General features: G+C 37.1%; 1 protein-coding gene and 1 pseudogene across 3 annotated transcripts in view; both read left to right on the top strand.

Annotated features, from left to right (window-relative positions):
• The window catches only part of WAPL (WAPL cohesin release factor), an 84796-nt gene that overhangs the window by 30499 nt on the left and 33034 nt on the right, over positions 1-21263 (top strand). For 2 of the 3 annotated variants that reach the window (XM_036926546.2, XM_057505842.1), the window contains exon 4: positions 1597-1715. In XM_036926546.2, the coding sequence (XP_036782441.2) occupies positions 1597-1715 (119 nt within the window). The remainder of the gene's footprint in view (positions 1-1596; positions 1716-21263) is intronic. The other variant, XM_036926547.2, reaches the window with a different exon arrangement.
• Positions 5076-16154, top strand: LOC130684571 (peroxisome biogenesis factor 10-like; annotated as a pseudogene).

Below are 21263 nucleotides of genomic sequence, written 5' to 3' on the forward strand. Positions count from 1 at the left end.
AGTATTTTAATGTTAAGTCCCGTGTTGTAAGGGGCCAATTTGTAGAATTGAAGAGTCTTTCCATATTTGTGTTTTAATTCTGTAGACATTAGCACTTGAAAATTTTCAAGAGTGTGTATGTACACAGAGATACCAGACCTTTTGATGTTTCAACTTTGAATATCCCTGAGAGACAAAAGAAATAGGTTTGTTTTGCTGTAATTATTATTGACAAGGACTTTGTGAGTGGATTGGCTTTTGAGTGAGGAAAAAGTTTGTGAAAGCCTCTGGGACACAGGGGCTATATTTGTTTATATTTAACCAAATACAGTTTTTCTGTGCCAGTTTACTTGCTAAAGAATTAGGTTTTGTTCTGTTAGGATCATAGAAGTGTCATTATGGTGAATCAGAATTCTGGTAGCATTCATATGTATAGATACTCTTATAGAGTGTAAGTCATACTTCAGACTACCTACCAGTTTGATTTATTTGGCTTAAAAATAGTTTTGTTAGATTAGAATCACTTTTGCCTTCAAAACTGGAATTACACAGGAGTAGCCACCAAAGACTCACCCCTTAACTCTCCACTGCAAAAAATAAATAGATAAAATAAGGATATAGTTAGAATTCATCCAGTACGTCTTGAATCTCTTCTGAAGAACTGGTTTGCTAGCATCCTTGCTAGTCACTTGAGATCTGGCTGGGCAAACAGCTTTACAGTTATTTTCTCAGGAGGATGATAAATAACACGTATGAAACCTGAGCTCCTGTCTTGCAGCAACTGACTTAGCTTTTGAGAGCAAATTATCCTAATGTGCAGTTGAAAATCTGGGCTGAAAGTTACATCTAGAGGTAATATAACTTTTTAAACTTCAAAATGTGAAATCATTAGGCTCCCTTTGAAAAACTTCAAGTTGATACCAAATAAAAATTTAAAATTAGAGACCATTTGATTGATGTATCTAAAGTTGAAATTTGAGTCTTACTATACAAAACAGCAAACATTTTTAAGGGTTGGGTTAGAAAAAGTATTTTTTTGTTTTGGCTGGAAAAAAATTGTTAACTATTGGGAATTAATCTAATCCTTGGTTAGTTTTGTGTGGAGACCCACAAATCATTGAACTACATTATAGTAGTAGGTCTTTTATATCTTTCAGCAGGGATAATAATCCTCTTGTTTTTTAAAAAATGTGGTCTTTGTAGATGTAAACAGGCATTCATTGAAGGCCAACATATAATTCAGTGTGTTTAAATTCTAGAAAGGTGTCAAAGGTAGATACCGGTTGATTTTATGCATTTGTCATAACTAGTCCATATCAGTGTCCATAGATATCTAGCAATTATTTTGGAAAAGAATTAATTTTGCCCCTTAAACAAAACAAAACTGAAGCATATACACAGCAACTAGGTTTCTGATTTTCTCTTAGTTGGGTAATAAGCAGGGGGTGAGACAAGTGAAATAACGAGACAGTATCACTGGGAGTATTTTGTGAACTGCATGGCACTTTTAATCCTTTATTCTTTTCATCCCATGATATGCACCCTCAGTTATTCCTAGGTTGTTTGATAGATAATTAGCGATATTAGAAAGCTAGCTAGTTTTGATTACCATTTCAGAAAACTTGGATTTTACAGAGGACTTGCCTGGTGTGCCTGAAAGTGTGAAGAAGCCCCCAAATAAACAAGGAGATAAATCAAAGGAAAATACCAGAAAAATTTTTAGTGGCCCTAAACGGGTAAGTAAAGCATTGTCAGTGATTTGTGTTATCTAGGGGGCTCAACTCTTAATTTTTTACTAACATGGCAATTAAATTTTTTCTTTCAAAGAATTTAAGTCATTTTTAAACATTGTAACCGTTTTTTTGAAGTGTGGTGAAGTATATATAACATAGTATTTATCATATGTAAGTGTACAATTCAGTGACATTAACTCATTCAGTGTTGTGTGTAAGCATCACCATTTATATCCTAAACATTTATACCCTATTTATACCCTAAACATGTTCATCATCTCTGACAAAAACTCTGTACTCATTAAACAATAATTCCTTTTCTGTCCTTCCTCCCCACCAGCCCTTGGTAGTAAACACTGTTTTACTTTCTCTGTCTCGATGAGTTTGCCTATTCCAGGTACCTTGTCTTGTATAAATGGAATCATACGATACTTATCTTTATGTATCTGGCTTATACCACTACACATAATGTTGTCAAGGTCTATTGATGTTGTAGAATATATCATAATTGCATTCCTTTTTAATGGCTGAATAATCCAATGTATGTGTATACCACATATTGTATATTGTCCTTTCATCTACTGGACTTTGGGGGTTGTTTTCACCTTTTGGTTATTTGAGTCATGGCTTTCATTCTTTCAAATATATACCTAGGAGTTGAATTTGGGGGGCATGGGATAGGTCTTATATTCCCACTAGCAATGTGCCAGGGTTCCAGTTTCTCCATATCTTCACCAACATTGTTTTCTGAGTTTTTCTGTTTGTTTTGATAATAGCTATCCTAATGGATGTGAAATGGGATCTCATTGTGGCTTGATTTGCATTTCCCTAACTGGTGATGTTGAACATCTTTTCATGTACTTACTGGCCAACTGTTGTGGAGAAATATCTGTTAAAATCCTTTGTCCATTTTTTAATTGAGTTGTCAGTTGTTGAGTTATAGGAATTCTTCAGATATTCTAGATAACAATCCCTTATTATGTACATAATTACACATGGAGTCTCATTCTGTGAGTTGTCTTTTTATTCTCTTGATAGTATGCTTTGTTGCACAAAACATTTATAATTTCAGTGAAGTCATTTATCTATATTTTTTTTGTCTTTGCATTTGGTGTTAGATCAAAGAAGACATTGCCAAATTGATGTCACATAGCTTTTCTCCTATGTTTACTTACAAGTTTCGTAATTTTAGGTGTTACATTTAAGTCTTTGATCCATTTTGAGTTAATTTTTATATACACTGTGAGTTAGGGTCCAACTTCATTCTTATGCATTATTTAAGTCATTTCAATATAGTCCAGCGTAGGTTGTTGAGAATAAGTTGCTTGACTTTACTATGTTTTTTAAAAAGTTGCTTACGTAATTGTTATAGTGTTAAATAGTTTTGTTATTGAAAGTTTGAATCTCAACAACTTTTATAGATTGAACAGCTTTTAAGCAACTGAAGAATAATGAGTGGTCTGTTTCTTATGGCCTTGCTTCATTTTTATTCTCTTATCTCTCTAAAGAGCCAGTTGAGAATCTTTTCAAAGTAATCATGCTGTACTTTTGCACCACCAGGTGCCCACCCCCAACCAGGATAAAAAGTGCATAATGATTTCAACAGAGCTAACTTGCTCTAGGGCCAGGGACCAGGGGCCAGGGTAGTGTGTTGTAAGGACTATTGTTATTAATGCTTAGGTGAGGCTTTTGCTTTATGTGAAAATGTGTATGGCACATATTGATTTCCTTATGTTGAACTGGCATTTTATTTTTTACCTGTGAAGTATGTGACAGTGAAGAATATGACTGCTTATATGGTTTGGAGCCCCTTACTTGGTTCATGTTGAGGCACCAACAGCTTTACCTACCATTGCTTTTGTACCTCTGTACAAATGTCAACAACAGTGAAAAAGTGAAACAACATCTTAACTATTTTGAAAATTGTTTTGGCTTTGTAGACATTGTAAAAGTTTAGTGGGTCCCGAGACTATACTTTGAGAACTGCTAGTTTATTGCATTCTACTTTATTTTCTTCCCTCTCAACTTTTTATTATGTAAAAGACCAGCATGATGAATACCCGTATTCCTTTGCCTAAACTGATTCCCAGTTTTGACATAATGGCACACACAAGGGCCTCTCGTTTTCTCCCTGCTGTCATCCCCCCATATAGGTATATATATATTTTTTTCTGACCAAAATTTCAAAGTTGTAGATAGTATACATATCTTAAGAAAAAGGACAATCTCATATGCAACTAATCTGATGTCTAGTCCATGTTGTTTTCCCTATCTGTCTCTAAAATGTCTGTGTTTTTTCCTCCTAAAATGTAACTATTTAGTTGTTACTATCTCTTTGTCTTGAACAGTCCCTTCATCTTTTAAAAATTTCCTGTGGCACTATTTTTTTTTAAGAGTCCAGGATATTTACCTGGAATTTATCTGATTATTTACTGATGATGATGACGATGTCATTTAAGTTGTTGCTTCATGATATTAAAGTGGTACAGTGTTACAGAACACTGAAAGTTAAGTCTGTAATCTTGATTAGGTTCAGGTTAAATATATCTTGGCAAGAATACTTAAAAGTGGTATTTTGTATGTTGGTTCACATCAGAAGCTACATTATACCTGGTTGTTCTACTTTTAATATTTGACCACCTAGTGAAGGTTGTGACCAACTGCCCAAAATAAAGGCACATTTCCTTTTATGGTTTAATTGGTAAATAAACTTGAGGGTGACACCCTGTAAATATCCTGTTCTCCATTATTGTTTCACCTCAGCATTGTAGTATCCACTGTTGATCTTTGCATGCCATTACTTGCTAACATTTATTCTGACAGTTGCAGAGTGGTGAGTTTCCAATTGCTCGCTCTTCTACATTTAATAACTGAAATTCTGTAAAGAGAAGTTTTCTTCCTTTCCCGACCCCTTGCTTTCAGCTTCCTATCAGTATAGACAGACTCAATAGTTTTTACTTAATAAGTGTATTCATGATACATTTGGCCATTGTGAACCATTTTAAGCTCTCTCTCATGTTTCATGGGTTTGATAAAACCCATCATTTTTGAGTACTTCCTTTGCTTTTTGCACAAAAGATGTCCCAGGTTTATCTTGTACTTCACTTGTTTCGGTCATGGTATCACCCTTTTATCCAAGGATCCTTGGTTCTTTTTGTGGGGTTTAGTATTTAGAACTGAGATCTGAGTGCTGGGTGTATTAATTCTGTGCTCTTTCATTGGAGAGAACTAGGAATATGTTGAAGAATAAACTATGAGTTCATATTGATAGTGTCATTTCAAATTTAATATAACAGGATTTTGTACTTAGCCTACTTGCTTTATCCTACAGCACATTACTTTTAAAATTATAATAGCTGTATTGCTATGAACAATCAGTACACTAAAGTTTAAGACTTTTTACTATTTTTGCTATTTCACTAATAAGGATGGGATCATAGTAATGTGTTTCAAAGTTTTGAAATAATTTTATTTTGTGTGCTTCTGTTAATACTCATTTGAGTTCATGTGTACTTGTGTTCAGTTCTTTAACTTAGTTTTAAACTTAATATTGGAGTTATTTTGCTACCAGCGTGGCTTAGAAGGCAGCCAAGGTGTACATGCAGTTGACCTGATTATAGGAATCTCTGTGGCCTGAAGTAAATCAGGTCATGCAGCCTAGTAGGCTGAAGACCTATTTACTGTTGATAAGTGTCAGAAGAAAATTAACGAAATTATTGCTAATTTACAAAACCAAAAGAGCTGTGAAATTGAACTCATTTGGAAGATGTAATATAGGTAAAGCCCTGCATTAAAATAATAATCCTAACATTTTATTACGTAAAGAAACTTAACTTAAATAAAAGTTTTAATTCCCCTTTTAGCTTCCTACTGAAATATTTGCCGAAACTCTTAAGTGGAATTGTGTCAGAATTTCTTCACTTAGATATTAACGCTATTCAGGTGGACCAGTAACTTTAAAGAATAAAACTTTGATCCTAAGTGTCATAGTACTTTAATAAAAAGTAATAAAAAATGCTTTGGATCCCATGGAAGTTATTTATCCTTATGAAAATATCTAGGTAAAGAATTTAGAAGCCTACTTCAGGAAGAGAGCAACAAGAAGTTAAGTGGAGTAAAATTCCTAGCTCTACAGGAAATAGGTCATCCATTTGCCTTCAAACACTAAAAGACTACTTGAGACTTTTTAAAAAGGAGAGAACCATTGAGAAGCAGAAACAAGGGAAATTTTATTTCTTGCAGTTTGATGAGTGGAAAGCAATACAGGATCAGTTTTAAGCACTTAGTTAAATGGCATGTATAAAAAACTAATAAAATGGAAATGGTAGGTTTGTTGTATTTACAAATTAGGATTCATGTTTTCTGTGCAAGAAAAAGATAAGCTCAATTCTCCAAGGAATTTTTATGTAGGTCATTCCCCAAATCTCCAGAGAAAAAAGGGGGTACTAGGTAGGTGGGTGTAGGACATGTTTTCAGTAATTGTTCCAGTTCTCTGTTATAATAGAAACACCCTCACGCATCTAATAGGTCAGTGGGAGTACCTGGGGCTTCTCTAATCTGATTAGATTTAAAGACTGATGATCTCATTTCTGAGTGATAAACAGGTAGCCCATGGCTTGTAGTGGCAAGAATTTTCCTCTCTACCTATCAGGCATTTTTAGCCTCCACACTGTAGACGTTTTTGACTCATTAAGTCTTTGTAGAGAGGGGCCCTGTGCATTGCACAGTATTTAGGAACATCCTTGGCCTTTACCCACTAGATGATAGCGCCAAACCCCCTGCTCCCCTCCACTTGTTTAAACCAAAATGTCCTCAGACATTGGAATGTGCTAAACATGCTGTGGGAGTCAAAATGGGCCCTCCCTTTGGTGAGTGAGTGAGTGAGTGAGAGAGAGAGAGAGAGAGATACAGACAGAAAGACAGACTGATTTGAGAGAAAGTTGCAGGCTTGATGCCCATTATTTCTCAATACTTTATATAGTTCACACTTTCCAAACACAAAGTACTCTCCTGTATTGCTACAGTATACTCATCAAAACTAGGAAGTCAATAACATTGATCATTAGATCCCATTCAGATCTCACCAGTTGCCTCAGTATGGCCTTCATAGCAAAACAGGTAAGCCATCTGCTACATCTCCCAATCATGAGCCCATGATTCATGATTAAATCCAAATCATGTGTTGTGTTTAGTTGTCACAAGTTTCTTACTCTCCTTCAGGCTGGAACATGTGTGTCTTTCCTGTCTTGACAAACTTAAGATATTTGTAGAATGTTCCTCAACTTATGTTTGTCTAATGTTCCCTCATGATTAGATTCAGGTTATGTGTATTTGATGAAAATACCACAGAAAAGATGCTCTGTTCTCACTGCATTGTGTCAGGGGGCACACAAGGTCAGTTTGTACCATATGGTTGATGTTAACCCCATCAGACTCCTCAACTATCCTCATCAAACTTTTACCCACTAGTTTTAGAATTGAGTCTTTCCTGAATCAGTTTTTCCTGTGATGGCTGTTGAATATATTTTTCCTGATTACATCAGTCCTTATATAGGTGGCCTTCTACTGTTAGGTAGATCTTTTCCTCACCTCCGTTTATGTAAGAATATGTTATTTATAAAGTTATTATATAATATATATACATGCATTATATATTCATTTATATATATTCATTCCTTATGTCAGTATGAATATAGATACCTATTTTATTCAATCATTTGTGACTATTATTTAAATGATAGTACGACTATTATTTGGATACTCAGATTTTCTTAGATTTGGCCTATGGATGTTTCTTCATACTGGCTTTTGATGTGTGTCCCACCATTTTGTATTTCTTTACTTAACTAGCATGCTAAGATGTTTAAGCCTCATCATATACATTCCTGACCCTGGAATCAGCCAGTTTTCCAACAACTTGTTTTCTTTTAGTAGAGAATGGTATTTAGAAATAAAAATACAGTCCTAGGTATGGTCATTGCTTTCTAGGCCTTCTTTGAGTTGACATAGCTAGGAAGCATGTAAATGTATGCATATTCTCTTACACAGGTACACACAGTTACTTTGTGTCTATGTATATTTAGAACCATGAGTTCATACTGATACCTCTGATTCTAGTTCAACACCACGTTTGTTTTAGCCTTTCCATTTTGCACATTTTACTTCCCTTGGCCTGCTGTGAGAAACCTGGTTCCCATTCTCTTCAACGTATTTGTTATTTGCTCAGTACTCAGGTACATAACCAATTTCTTGACCATGCAGGCTATCATCTCAGTTTTAGTGCCACTAGCGAAGAGATCTGTTTTCCCTCCCCTGATCTCCCCATGTTAGAAAACATTAACTTTTTAAGCATGCCAGCTGTGAGAATTTTCCCCAGCACCTCAGCATGATACAGAGAAAGGTTGTTCATAACAGGATTGAGGGCTGGCTATGGGAACAAATGTGACAGAAAGAAGCTAAGGGGAGGGTGAAGAAAACTTCTGATAACATAGTTGAAATGATTACTCAGGAAAGTAGTTATTTGCTAGGGAGAAAAGTAAAGATAGGGTTTGAGGGATTAGGTAGGACTATATCTGGGTTTAAGTATCTGTTGTTTCTATGTATAGTTTATTTGATCATTTGACAATTTTAATGCTTTTTTTTCTTTAATGCTCTCCTATTTCTGATTGCTGACTGTAGATTCCCTGCATTCCATTATTTGCAGTTATATTGCATATTGTATATATGTACTAATATACTTAGATCTCTTCTATATACTTAGATTTCTTCTGCCTGCTTTGCTTTTTGATTTCTAGCTTTCCATTCAGCTTCTGCCTTGTCTTAGTAAGGCATCATCTGTGTAATCATCCTAACAACCTTCAGTGCTTGGAGGGTTGTAAGTGTACCTGGTTTGGCCATATCATTTTGCCATTTTAGCCTGCTGCTGGGTCATTGATGAAACTAACTATAATGCCAGTCTCAGCTTCAGTTCTCAAATATTTCTATCTCCACTTTCATGTGGTTTAATGCTGGGCCCATCTGGCCCTATCTTGTGTGTGACTCTAAAAGAAACATTCTGGACTTTTTTCTTTCTTCCCTTCTGTCATTCAGTATGACATTGGATAGTAGGCTTCTGGGCAATTGAATAAACTTTGATTATCAGTATAAATCATAGTTACATATTTAGTTTTAAAAGAGTTATTGCTTAAAGCTGCAGCTTTAAAGTTAAGTGTATCTAGCTTTATAGATTTTTAAACTCATTTTTTTTCTTTCATAAAATGAGTTTATATAGGGTTATCAACTTAAAAACAGAGTCTTACAGTTGAAGAGTTTTTAAAAGACAAGTAGTTCTACCTCTCACCCAAGAACAGATGCTTCTTCGCAGTATCCTTTTCTAGCAGTTAGAACTCACTCATGAAACAACTTACTTTTCTGTCAGATTGTTTATCCATGGTACCTTTGATATGTATCTGAGGATTCACTGACTATCCTAAGATTCAGTCATCAAGGTGGCAGTGTGAAATTTACTATATTCTTACTGCCTAGAAACCTAAGACATAGATGGATATAAAGCCTGAAAAAAAGAGACTCTAGCCATTGGTTTGCTGATGAGAGATAATGGCCAAAGTGTAAAAGTAAAAAGCCACTGCTACCCATTTATAGACCTTAGATTTGTGATCCAAAGAATTGTTGAAGCTGGGTTATGGAAAAGGGTCAGTTTTAGACTTTTGTCATTGTTTTTGTTCAACATCTGCTACATGCCTTATAGTAGGTGCTTGGGATACAAAAAGGAATGTATATTGAAAAGGCTGTCAGGTGAGGTAGAATGTTTTTCCCCCATGGAAACTTCTGAGTAGCCTTAGTATTTCTTCAATGTGTGAGTTCCAAAGCAGAAGCATTTATCTTCCTTTTATATAGATAGCATTTAACTTAAATATTAAACTAGGTGCTTAAATCATTGATCCGTGTTACATAAACACTTAGAAAAATATAAATATTTCACTGTGTGATCTAATTCTTGGGGTTTTTTTTTCCCAGTAATATTTTATATTGGAAGGATTTAATAAGGAATAAAAGTACTAATCTTTTTATTGCTTTTAGTTCAAGTGCCTTTAAATTTGAAAGTTCAGAAAATTTCACACAACTTATTTCACAGAATATGAAGTTTGAAATGAGAAAATGTAGCTGTTGATTAATCCAGAGCCAGAGAACTTTGACATACATTTGACACTTAGCCAAAGAATGAGTGTGTGTATTAGGGTGTTTATAGTTGGGAATTTTCTTTTAAATTGGTAATGTATTTTAATTTGAGTTAGTTGGTATTCAGACATCCAGAAAACTTTTTGCTGGACTGTCTTTTCTTGTACAAGGTGATGACTTCATGGTAATAATAACCAAAGACCAACATAAGATGTATAATAATAGGAATTTTTTGAGGATGGTGACCATATTATTATTTTTACTTAATTCCCAGTGTTTGTGATACAGAAGGAATTCATAAATGTTCATTTCTGGAATTCTTTGTATCTCTCAGCAGTCTTCATTTAGTACTAAATATATATATATTTTAATGTTTGAATATATTGGTAAACCTATCAAAATTGGAAAATTTTCAGCATTACAAGTATTTTTGTCTCTCTGTCCTCTTTTGAGAACTCTAATTATACTTGTCTTACTTATCTCAGCTTAAAGTCAACAGATAAAATCTGTCATCTGACAAAATTAGGCTTACTGACTTACTGCTAATACTGTACACTGGAGGAATCATGAGGCATCTTACCAAAGAATAGTTTTTGTAGGATTTTGGGGAAACTGGAGAATTTAGGTGAAAATTAAATGGAACAGTGTTTCAGAGGCTCAGAGTAAAGTGAAGCTGTATATAAAGGGATAAAAGTACACTCAGGGGTCCTGTTTACTTGGAAACTCTGAAGTAATTATGGAATGTATCCAGAAACTCCTTATTTGAAGCTCTGAATCTCTCCAAAGTAACTTAGATCCTCCAAGCAAGAGTAAGACATTTTAATGTTACTGATTTTCAGACTGCAAAGTTTTTGATAGTTTATGGTTTTAGTAAAGAAAGTTTCACTGTAAGAAAGCAGTAGTAGCAAAGAAGAGCAGCTTTATAACACTTTACAGCTGGAGCATGTCTTTTGGAGCAATATTGTTTCCTATTAACTTTACAGCTGGTTTTATCTGTGTTATTCCAGTTTGATGAATGGCAGGGCAGATATTTAGAATCACAGCTTAATTTTTACAGTCTCATGTATTTATTGGGCTGGATGAACTTGTCCCAGTGTACACTGACACTGTCCATCTTTCTAATTTTTTCAGTCTTTTTTATCTAGGTTTCATTTTAGATTCTGTTGCTACATTTTTAGGTTCTGTAGTATCTAATTAGCTATTAATCCCAACCATTGTAATTTTCATCTCTGAACATTTATGTTTACAAGGTTTATATATAAAGTTAATATGTGTTGTTATAATCACTATGTTCTATTCTCTTATAGACTAGAAATTTTTTTTCATGAGGATTTAAAAATAAAGTTAGTTCTAAAACTAATAGCCCATTCCTGTTTCCTTCTCTTTTGTTTCCCCCCATTCCCCTTCTAGCCTTACTTTTGACTTGACTTGGAATTCCATATTAAATTGAAATGCAGTTGTATCTACTTACATTTAGTTATGATTTATATGTGACCCATATTAAAATCATTTGAGAAAGTGTGCAGATACAAATTTGATAGAACCAGATTGAAAGTATATGAGGAAATTGTGTTAAGGAATAGATTAAGATGAAGCCAAAATTCAAGACCTTTTGTCTGGATAGATTTCCTAGGATTTACCACAAATAGAACTTTGATTTTCTTAGAAGGTAGGACATTTCGGTGACTTTGTTGCTTTTTAGGAAGGACTATTTAAAACAGAAAACTTACTACATTTTCGTAAGTATAGGTTATATTTTAATTTTTTTCTGTGCCTCAACCAAGGAACTATTGCTATTAAATTTTCCTTTGTTATTGATGGGTTGTTTAATTAACATTTAATTTCAGAATATAAGTGAAGGATATCTTTAACCCCCCTTCCCTTTTTGTAGGATTGCTTATATTAAGTTATGTTCCTCTTTTTACTACTCTTTGGTTTTTTACTTTTTAAATTGTCTGCATTTGATATAGTTAATTCCTGAAAATTAAAATATGAATTGATAGAATAATAAGTAATTTATACTTTTCTATTCTACAAGTTTTTTGAAATTTAAATTTTAAAAAATATTTTTTATTTGGCAATAATTTCAAATTACCAGAGTTGCAAAAAAGTACATGAAATACTCTTTACCCTGATTATCTTAATATTTGCTTTTCCATTTGTTCTTTCTCTGTAGTTATGTATGTATATGTATATACACACTTGATTCTTTTTCCTGAATATTTAAGGGTAAGTTACATGTGTATCACATAGTCCTTTAACATGTAAATTTGGTGTGTATTTCTTAGTCAGTTATATGTCCACATCACAGTAATCAACTTCGGTAAATTTAACATTGTTCCAGTATTATTACCTAATCTGTTGTGTCAATTTTGTCAGCTGACACAATAATGTCCTTTGTAGCATTTCCTCCTTTCTGGCATAAGATTCAGTCTAGGGTGAAGTATTTCATTTACCTGTTAAATCTCTTTAGTCTCCTTTAACCTGGAACATTTCCATAGCCTTTGTCTTTTCTGACATTGACATCCCTTTATCCCCTTAAAAAAATGCTTCTTGTTTGATTTAGTCTACAGTTTCCTCATGATTGGATTCAGGTTATTCATTCTAGGCCCGGATACTATGTAAGAGATGGTAAATTCATTGCAGTGTACTGCATCTGGAGGATGTTAAGTATGATCACCCAGTCAAGGGTTTGTCTATTCCTCTAATGTATAACTATTTTTGTTCCCTTGCAACTCTATTCTTCATTAGAATATTCTCTTAGATTTAGTGTACATAATTCTTTCCTGATCAGTATTTACTATGCTGGTTGCAAAGTAATCATTTGCCATCTCTCACACTTTCTCCATATTCACCAGTAAGTTCTCAACACCCTGCTGTAAATATGAGCCTACCCTTCTCCCCATTTTTTTTTCTTTTATCAATATGGACTTATAAAATAAGTGGTTCATAATTCATTATTTTGGAGCTAAATTTGTCCTGATTTGTCTAGTGTTGCCTCTTTAAGCTGGCTTTTTTGTCCTGTGACATGCAGCCACTCTAGGAGCACTTCCTTACTTTGTGGCATCAACACCATTTTCCAGGTTTATCTGGTACCTGCTTATGCTCCAGGGCTGGTATCAGGCCCATTTTCTGAGGAGTCCTCATTCCCTTTTGTGGGGAGCAGTATTGGCTACTAAGATCTGGGCACTAGATGTGCTGTTGCTTTTTGGCTATGTTAGCAGAGGGCTGTAGGCAATATACATGTATATGCATATGCATATCTAAAGTAGTTACAGAATGCTTTGTCCATTCCACTACAATAAATAAAATCTAATGTGTTCAGGGTTTGTTTGCAATCCTACACTTCCCCACTCTACGTTGCCCCTGACAGGGTTTCAAGTCAAATACTGTGTGTGTGAGTTACTTAGATTCATTCTGTCTGCCTGCTTCTTTGTCTTCTAGTCTTTTATATGAATAGGTTTATCTGTTCTGGAGTGCTGTCAGTTTTAGTTTGTCCCTTTTATTCTCCCTGACTCTTTTGAGTATGTACAAAAGCCAGAACTAAACAAAAAGGTAAGGTAAGTGATGGGTCACTTTACTGAGCTGTATTTCAGCTCATCACCCACACCTTGTAGGGAACTGACTTCATTGTTTTCTCCTTTATCTATCCATCCAAATTGGAGCCACAGCTGTGGCTCCCACAGCTGCCAGTCTCCCCCTTGGAGGCAGTTCCCACGGCGCAAAAGGATGCAGACTATAGGGACTGGCTGCAGAGCGCGGTGGGCGGTGCCCTGCTCAGCCTGGTGGGTGAGGCCACATAGGTTCTGAGGGCACTGCTTGCTCTGACCCGTTCAACCAAGTGGGCCTCAGTTAGTGGGTGGTTCTCTGTGCCACGCAGTGGGATGGGGGACGATACTCTAGACCCCGCCGTTGCAAGCTTTTCCAGGCCCTGGCATGCTCTATTGAGACTTGAGCTGAAGCTGATATTCTCAGGCTCCACACTGAGCAACTGGGTGGAGGTGGGGAGGTGTGAGAGAGAGTGAGTTCTGTGTCTTGTGGCTCTGTGGGGCACAAGCATGCTTTCATGGAGCAGTGGAACCCAGCCCAGTGGTGCGAAGAGGGCAGGAAAGAAGAGATTGAGCTGCTGTCTGATGTGGCCTACTTTGGCCTCACTACACTTGCACGCTACCAGACCTTCAGGGAAGAGTACGTGGGTGTCATCCAGGTGGACTCCTCTAGCTGAGTGCCCTCAAGGCTACTCCGCAGTGTGCTGGTTACATTGTACACTGTCCTGCAGTACCTGCTGGACAAGGCCCTTTACCTGGAGCACGAGCTGCAGGCCGACCATGACAGTTCCTGGCCCTCACAGGGGGGTCTGGCGCTCAGCATGAGTGGCCGGTCGGGTGCACACGGCCACCCTGATGGGGTAGCAGCAGAAGGGGCCCCTGCGGGCAGTGCTGTTGCTTAGGCAGGGCCTCAGCTGCCTCCAGCAGCTGCGTGTCACCTGGTTCTACATCCACGGTGCCTTCTACCTCCTGGCCAAAGAGGCTCATGGGAGTTCTTATGAGCCACATGGAAGACAGACTTTCCCAGGCGCTCCCTGTGTGCCTTGTGCCTGGAGGAGAGCTGACACCCGACAGCTTATCTCTTTGTCCACCTCTTTTGCTGGGAGTGCATCACCCAGTGGTGTGACACCAAGATGGAGTGTACCCTCTGCAGAGACAGGTTCCTGCCCCATAAGCTCCTGTGTCTGTGGCATTATCGTTGAGCCCATGAAGATGGATCCATGAGTCTTTCCTATTGTTGGGAAATAATTCTCAAAATTACGTGCACAGAAATCACAAAATTCTCAAGTTCTTTTTTTTGTCACGAGACACAATGCCAGCAGCTCAAGAGGAGGCTGGAAGCTGACCTGGCTGCAAAATGGCCAGGCAAAGATCTTTAGAGCCGGATTTGGGCAGGGGCTCCACCCAATCAATAACCGTAAGCCTGATGCTGACAGACAAGCGGGCCCTCCACCTTAAGGGTCTCCTACCCATTGTGCCAGTTTAGTCCCTTCCTCAGGGACCTGTCTGGACAGGGCTTTAGGTTTCTCCTCCAAGCTGTGACTACTCAACTGAGAACTACTTTTAGAAATAGGCTCAGATCAACTATTCACTTACGCAGTGTAAAGATGGCTTGAGGCGTGAATGTGGGTAAGAGTGGGGAAGGTGGCTGTCCGCTCGACAGTGTGTTCGTCAGCCAGCCCCAATGCCCTGTGATCTCATAGTTGCTAGCGCCAGGCTGCCAAGTGGTGCTGGCACATCTGTTCAGCAGAAAGAAGCCAGGGAGTTGTATCTCCACCGAAAACATTTGGCATGCACCTTTTAACACACGTCAAGTTTGTCACTCATTTTAGAAAACAGAAGCCTACATCTTGGCCTTATCCAAACTCTGAGGGTTTTCCTCCCTCTCAACTCCTGGTGGGGCAGGGCTTGGTGGAGTGAGAGGAGGTTTTCCTAATGCCTAGCATGCAGATACCACCTCAGACCCCACTCTCCCAGAGGCTGGGGTAGGACAGCCGCTTAAACCCTGTCACCACTGCATCTACCTTGTTTCTGTGCCTTCTTAATGTCAGAAGTTTAAAACTGATTAGCTTTGGCATAGGCATCCTTAGGAAACGACACAAAAGTGTTGGTTGAGTTAGGAAAGCCACAGGCGTAGCTGAAAATGTGGCTTCATAGAGGACAGTGAACGTGCCCTGTCCAGGGCCTCTGTCAAGGAGGTGACATCCCTGCTGTAGGCATTGCAGTGCCGGCAGACCATTTCCAGAGTTGATACAGTGGACTGGGGTGTTCGGAAAGAGGGATGGCTCCAAATTGTTTACTCAGTGAAACTGCCAGAGACGGCTGCTGTGGCCATGGGAAGCAGGCTGTCTCCAGAAAGGGAGGATTCCCGAGAGTCTGCGCCATTCCTAAAATCCTTTACTTAACACTAACCAAGCATATAATTTCCCATCATACCCTAAACCTGAGCATTTCCTAGGAAAACAGTATGAAAAATGAAGAGTGGCGAGTTGAAACATGCCAGGTGCCATGAGGTGGTAAAAGTACTGATTTGGAGGAGCATTTCAGTTATGAAGCTTGCAATACAGGATCAGGTATACAAAAGGCCTTAAGAGCAGCTTAGTTTCAGATCAGCAAGGAATTGGCAACAAAAAAAATCCCACCATTTGCTGTCTAAAACCATAAGAGGGATGGGAAACTGTTCAGAGCTACAAGCCTGAACCTCCTGAGGATGCAAGAGAAGATCCAGGGGGTGGGGGTGGGGTGGGTGGCAGCCATGGGCAGGGCATGACTGCTCTGCTCGTTTTGACAGCAGTTCCCTGTCAGGCTGGTGCTTCTCTTCACTGGGCTTTAATTTTAGATAAAGACTACGCGGGAAGGGGGTCACTGTCTTTAAATAAAGTTGGAATTAAAGTCACTTAATAGAAAAAAAAAGAAATTTCCCTATTTGCCCTCTTAAAGGTAGCATTTATATGTGCTGCTTAGCACTTTGCTTTTAAAACTTACTAATAACTCTTGGAAATTACTCTGTGGGTTCATAGAGATCTTCCTCAGAGTATATGTATTTATAGGTTTGTGAAAGTTGGCTTTAGATTATTTTGCTTAGTTTCTTAATTCTCACATGTATTTATATATTTTAAACAACCTTTTTTTAAAAAAAGATATGTGTGTAGGTTATGTATATGTACAAATCCAGTGTTGGCAAAACTATGTATTCAGCCACCCCTATCATCATTTGTTCCTAGTTTCAGGAAGATTGTTCAGAGATTGTCCTAGGATTTGGTTCAGCTACTATAAAAGAAAAAGTAGTTTTTAAACAGGTAGCATTTTCCCCCTGGCTTACCAGTCCCTGACTATCTCTGGACTGTTTTCAAGTTGTGTGTCAGGGTCAACCTTCCTGTGGTCCTTCCTGTTCTGCCATCTCCAGAGTATTGAAGAGTTAGAAGGAATGGGAAGGGAAAGATCCCTAGAAGGCTAGGACCCAGAAGGTGTACCTCACTTGGATTCCCACTTCACTGACTGAAACTTAGTCATGTGCCCACACAAGCAGTAAGAAGTGTTGGAAAAGCAGGACAACATATATCCAGCTAAATATTCTTTTTTAAAAATGGTGAAATAGTATTTTCTAGCCACAGGTATCTCAAGATATTTATAGCTTCTCTTTTTGTGTTTCTAAATTTGATAATCTCCCTAATAAAACTGATCCATTGTATATTTAGTTACATTTCTAGTTGTAAACACTGATGCCTATTTCAGCCATTTTTATCATGGCTAATTCTAGTATCATAATTTTATTATATAATTTTGAATCGTAGGGCTGAGTTGTATTAGTTTTCACAAAGTGCGAAGTACTGAATTTTATGCTTTGTTACGTGGACATTTTAATTACCGTTTATGCTCAGATTTGCTATTTCAAGGTGATACCCTGATGTGACTGCTTTTATACGACTCACTACCAATTACACTCTTGGTTATTCTCACAAACAGCTGAGTAGTAGTATGCATTGTTCTTCACGTAGACAGGAGTTAACAATTTTTTCATAAAAATAGCAGTTTTCTCTTTAAAAGGCTTATCTGTAGAGCTTAATTAAGTCAGGCAGGAAAGAGATTTTTCAGGTCTACTCCCTTGTACCTGTAGATTATACTCTCTGCATAGTTCTCTGTATTAATACAGTCTAAATGTCTAGTTCTTGGCAGCATAGACATTCTTGGTTTTAGTTTAGGGTTATCTGAAGTTTCCTCAAATAGCATTCTGAACATTTAACAGATTATGAAAATTTATTTTCAGTTTTGTCGTTTAGGACAATTTGAGATTTATGAGCATGCTAAAGAAAAGTTCTAAAGAGGTAAAAGGTATCCTAGTATATATTCTCTCTGCTTCTACCACCCATCTTTTTTAAAAACTCTTAATAGCTTTTTTAAAAAGCCAAGTCCAAATTAATTTCCCCCCCCCTTTTGAATTGCTACTACTATCATAAACACACACAGTTGTACATTGTAGCACCTTGTTTTGTTTTTTCCCCCAGAACTCAATTGTAGAACATGGTGATTGAATTACTGATGAGGGTGCACTTGTGTTCTCATGGTATCTTTGGGTGAGGCTGGATGAATTCTAATGAGCTTACTGTATTTGTCCATATTTTTTACTACCCAGTCTTCTTTAAAACTCAAATTTGTTTGGTACTGTTTAAAAAATTCTGTGGCTTAAAATCAGCTATGTTTTTCCCTTTTAGTTGCCCGCAGAATGACAGATGGATAGTGTAATACTGTCATTTCTTCTTTGCATTCATGAAGGAACTCTTCTTTCTTCTGCTTTCTAATTGTAATTCAACAAATCAGTCTGTTAACTACAGCCTTGGCATTATAATTGTAAAAGTTAATTTTTATCCATTGTTTTTATGGAAACTGGATTCTCTGGATAAATGCTCCATAGGTCTGTCATTGGCATCTTTTTTCCTTAGCTGTAATAGTGTTATATTTGAGGTTTTCCTTGTTTGCTGTTCCCCTGGAGAATGTAATAGCAAAGAATAGCATGTTTAAGATTACTAGAACTGAAAAATGCTAAAATGATTCCAAATCTTTAGAATCTCTGAGTATCCTTAAGAACTTTCTACTTACTTTGTTCCACATATTCTTAACATAAGATTACAGAGCAAACTGAACCCACAAATATTTTAACACAGAGAAAAGTTAAGGAATCTTGTTAATATGATGTGTCTGCTTTTTAAACAAGATTAAAGATAAGCCCAGGGTGCAATCAGAATGATTCAGTTAAAACTTAGGTTGATACATGGTAAGGATGATTTTCATTTTCCATGACAAGTAGATTGCTATATGGTACTTTTGCAGGTATGCAGATATATAATCACTTTCATTGAGTTATGTGTGGATTCCATATACAATGCACAGGTGCAGGTGGAATTGTCATACCATTTTGGAATCATGTAAACAGCTGAGTCATTGTTGGTATCTTCATACATCCTTCCCTTGCCAACCCTTTGTGTGTGTTTTAGCCACATCCAGATGTTAATTTTTAATTGAGGTGTATGTTCAGCACCTACCCGTCTCCTATAATAAACTCTGTATTAACCTGTAAAACTTGGAAATAATTATCAAGGAAAAGTTCTAACTAGATTCACTTTCTTTTAAACTACTCATTAGCATTCAAATGGTGAAATATCAAAACTTTCATAATAATAGTATTACTGAATCTCCTTGTTGAGCAGAGTAAACAAAGTTCATTGATTGTGTACTTTTAATATAAATCATTCAGTTATGCTGTATACTTTCAGGTTCCAAAGGCTTTTTGAAAATTATTTGTAAAAATAACACAGCATGAGATCTACTTAGGAAATTCTTAGGCATACATACTTTTAACTGTAAGTACAATGTTGTACAGCTGATTACTAGAACTTTCTCATGTTGGATGTCTCAAACTCTTACATACATTGAACAGCAACCCCTGGTTTCCCCTGCTCCCCCAACCCATGGCAACCACCAGTCTTTATGTTTTTATGAGTTTGTGTACTTTAAATATGTCATGTAAGTGGAATCCTGCACTATAGGCCTTCTGTGACTCACTTAATTTAGCTTAACATCCTAAAGGTTCATCTGTATTATAGCAGGTGATAGGATTTCCCTCTCTTATTATGGCTTATTTTATGGCAATAATAATCTATTGTATGGATATATCACATTTTCTTTATCCATTTAATCGTTGATGGACACTTCTGTTGTTTCCATCTCTTGGTTATTGTAGATAATGTTGTAGTGAACATGGAAGTGCAAATCTTTCTTTGAGATCCTGATTGCAATTCTTTGGGATAAATACCCAGCAGTGGTATTACAGGATCATATGGTAGCTTTATTTTTAATTCTTTGAGGAACCTCCATATTATTCCTTAATGGCTTCATTTTAATTCCCACTAAAGGTTCCTATTTTTCTGTATCCTCACTAACACTTGTTATTTCCTGTTCTTTTCGTAGCTGCCATCCTACTGGGTGTGAGCTAATAACTGGTTGTGGTTTTGATTTGCATTTTGCTTATGATAAGTGTTGTTGAGGATATTTTCATAGACCTGTTGGCTCTTTGTATGTTTTTATTGGAGAAATTGCTGTTCAAGTTTTTGCCTATTTCTTAATTGGTTTGTTTGTTTGTTTGTTTTCTACTGAATTGTAGGTCCTTACATGTTTTGGAGAGTAATCCCTTATCATATACATGGTTTACGAATATTTTCTCCCATTCTGTAGGTTGCCTTTTTTCATTTTTGATTGTTTCCTTTGCTGTGCAGAAGCTTTTTTGTTTGATGCGGTCCTACTTTGTTTGCTTCTGTTATTTGTGCTTTTGGTGTCACATCCAAGAAGTCATTGCCAAGACCAGTTGTTAACTATCTTTTCACCCATGTTTTCTTCGAGGAGTTTTACAGTTTCAGGTAGTTGATTTTTGTATGTGGTATGAGATAAGGGCCCAATGCCATTCATTCATTCATTCATTCATTCATTATTTTGATATCATTAATTGACAGTTACATGAGGAACATTATGTTTGCTAGGCTCCCCCCTTCACCAAGTCCCCTGACAAACCCCATTACAGTCACTTGTCCATCAGTGTAGTAAGATGCTGTAGAGTCACTACTTGTCTTCTCTGTTGCACAGCCCTCCCCGTGCCTCCCCCCACATTATACATGCTAATCGTAATGCTCCCTTTCTTCCCCCCCCCCATCCCTCCCTTCCCACCCATCCCACCCATCCTCCCCATCCTCCCCAGTCCCTTTCCCTTTGGTAAGTGTTAGTCCATTCTTGGGTTCTGTGGTTCTGCTGCTGTTTTGTTCCTTCAGTTTTTCCTTTATTCTTATACTCCACATATGAGTGAAATCATCTGGTATTTGTCTTTCTCCGCCTGGCTTATTTCACTGAGCATAATACCCACTAGCTCCATCCATGTTGTTGCAAATGGTAGGATTTGTTTTCTTCTTATGGCTGAATAATATTCCATTGTGTATATGTACCACCTCTTCTATATCCATTCATCTACTGATGGACACTTAGGTTGCTTCCATTTCTTGGCTATTGTAAATAGTGCTGCGATAAATATAGGGCTGCATCTGTCTTTTCCAAACTGGGCTGCTGTATTCTTAGGGTAAATCCCTAGAAGTGGAATTCCTGGGTCAAATGGTATTTCTATTTTGAGCTTTTTGAGGGACCTCCATACTGCCTTCCACAATGGCTGAACTAATTTACATTCCCACCAGCAGTGTAGGAGGGTTCCCCTTTCTCCACAACCTCGTCAGCATTTGTTGTTGTTTGTCTTTTGGATGTTGGCCATCCTTACTGGTGTGAGGTGATA

Source organism: Manis pentadactyla, chromosome 8 (assembly GCF_030020395.1).
Source record: "Manis pentadactyla isolate mManPen7 chromosome 8, mManPen7.hap1, whole genome shotgun sequence".
NCBI lineage: Eukaryota > Metazoa > Chordata > Mammalia > Pholidota > Manidae > Manis > Manis pentadactyla.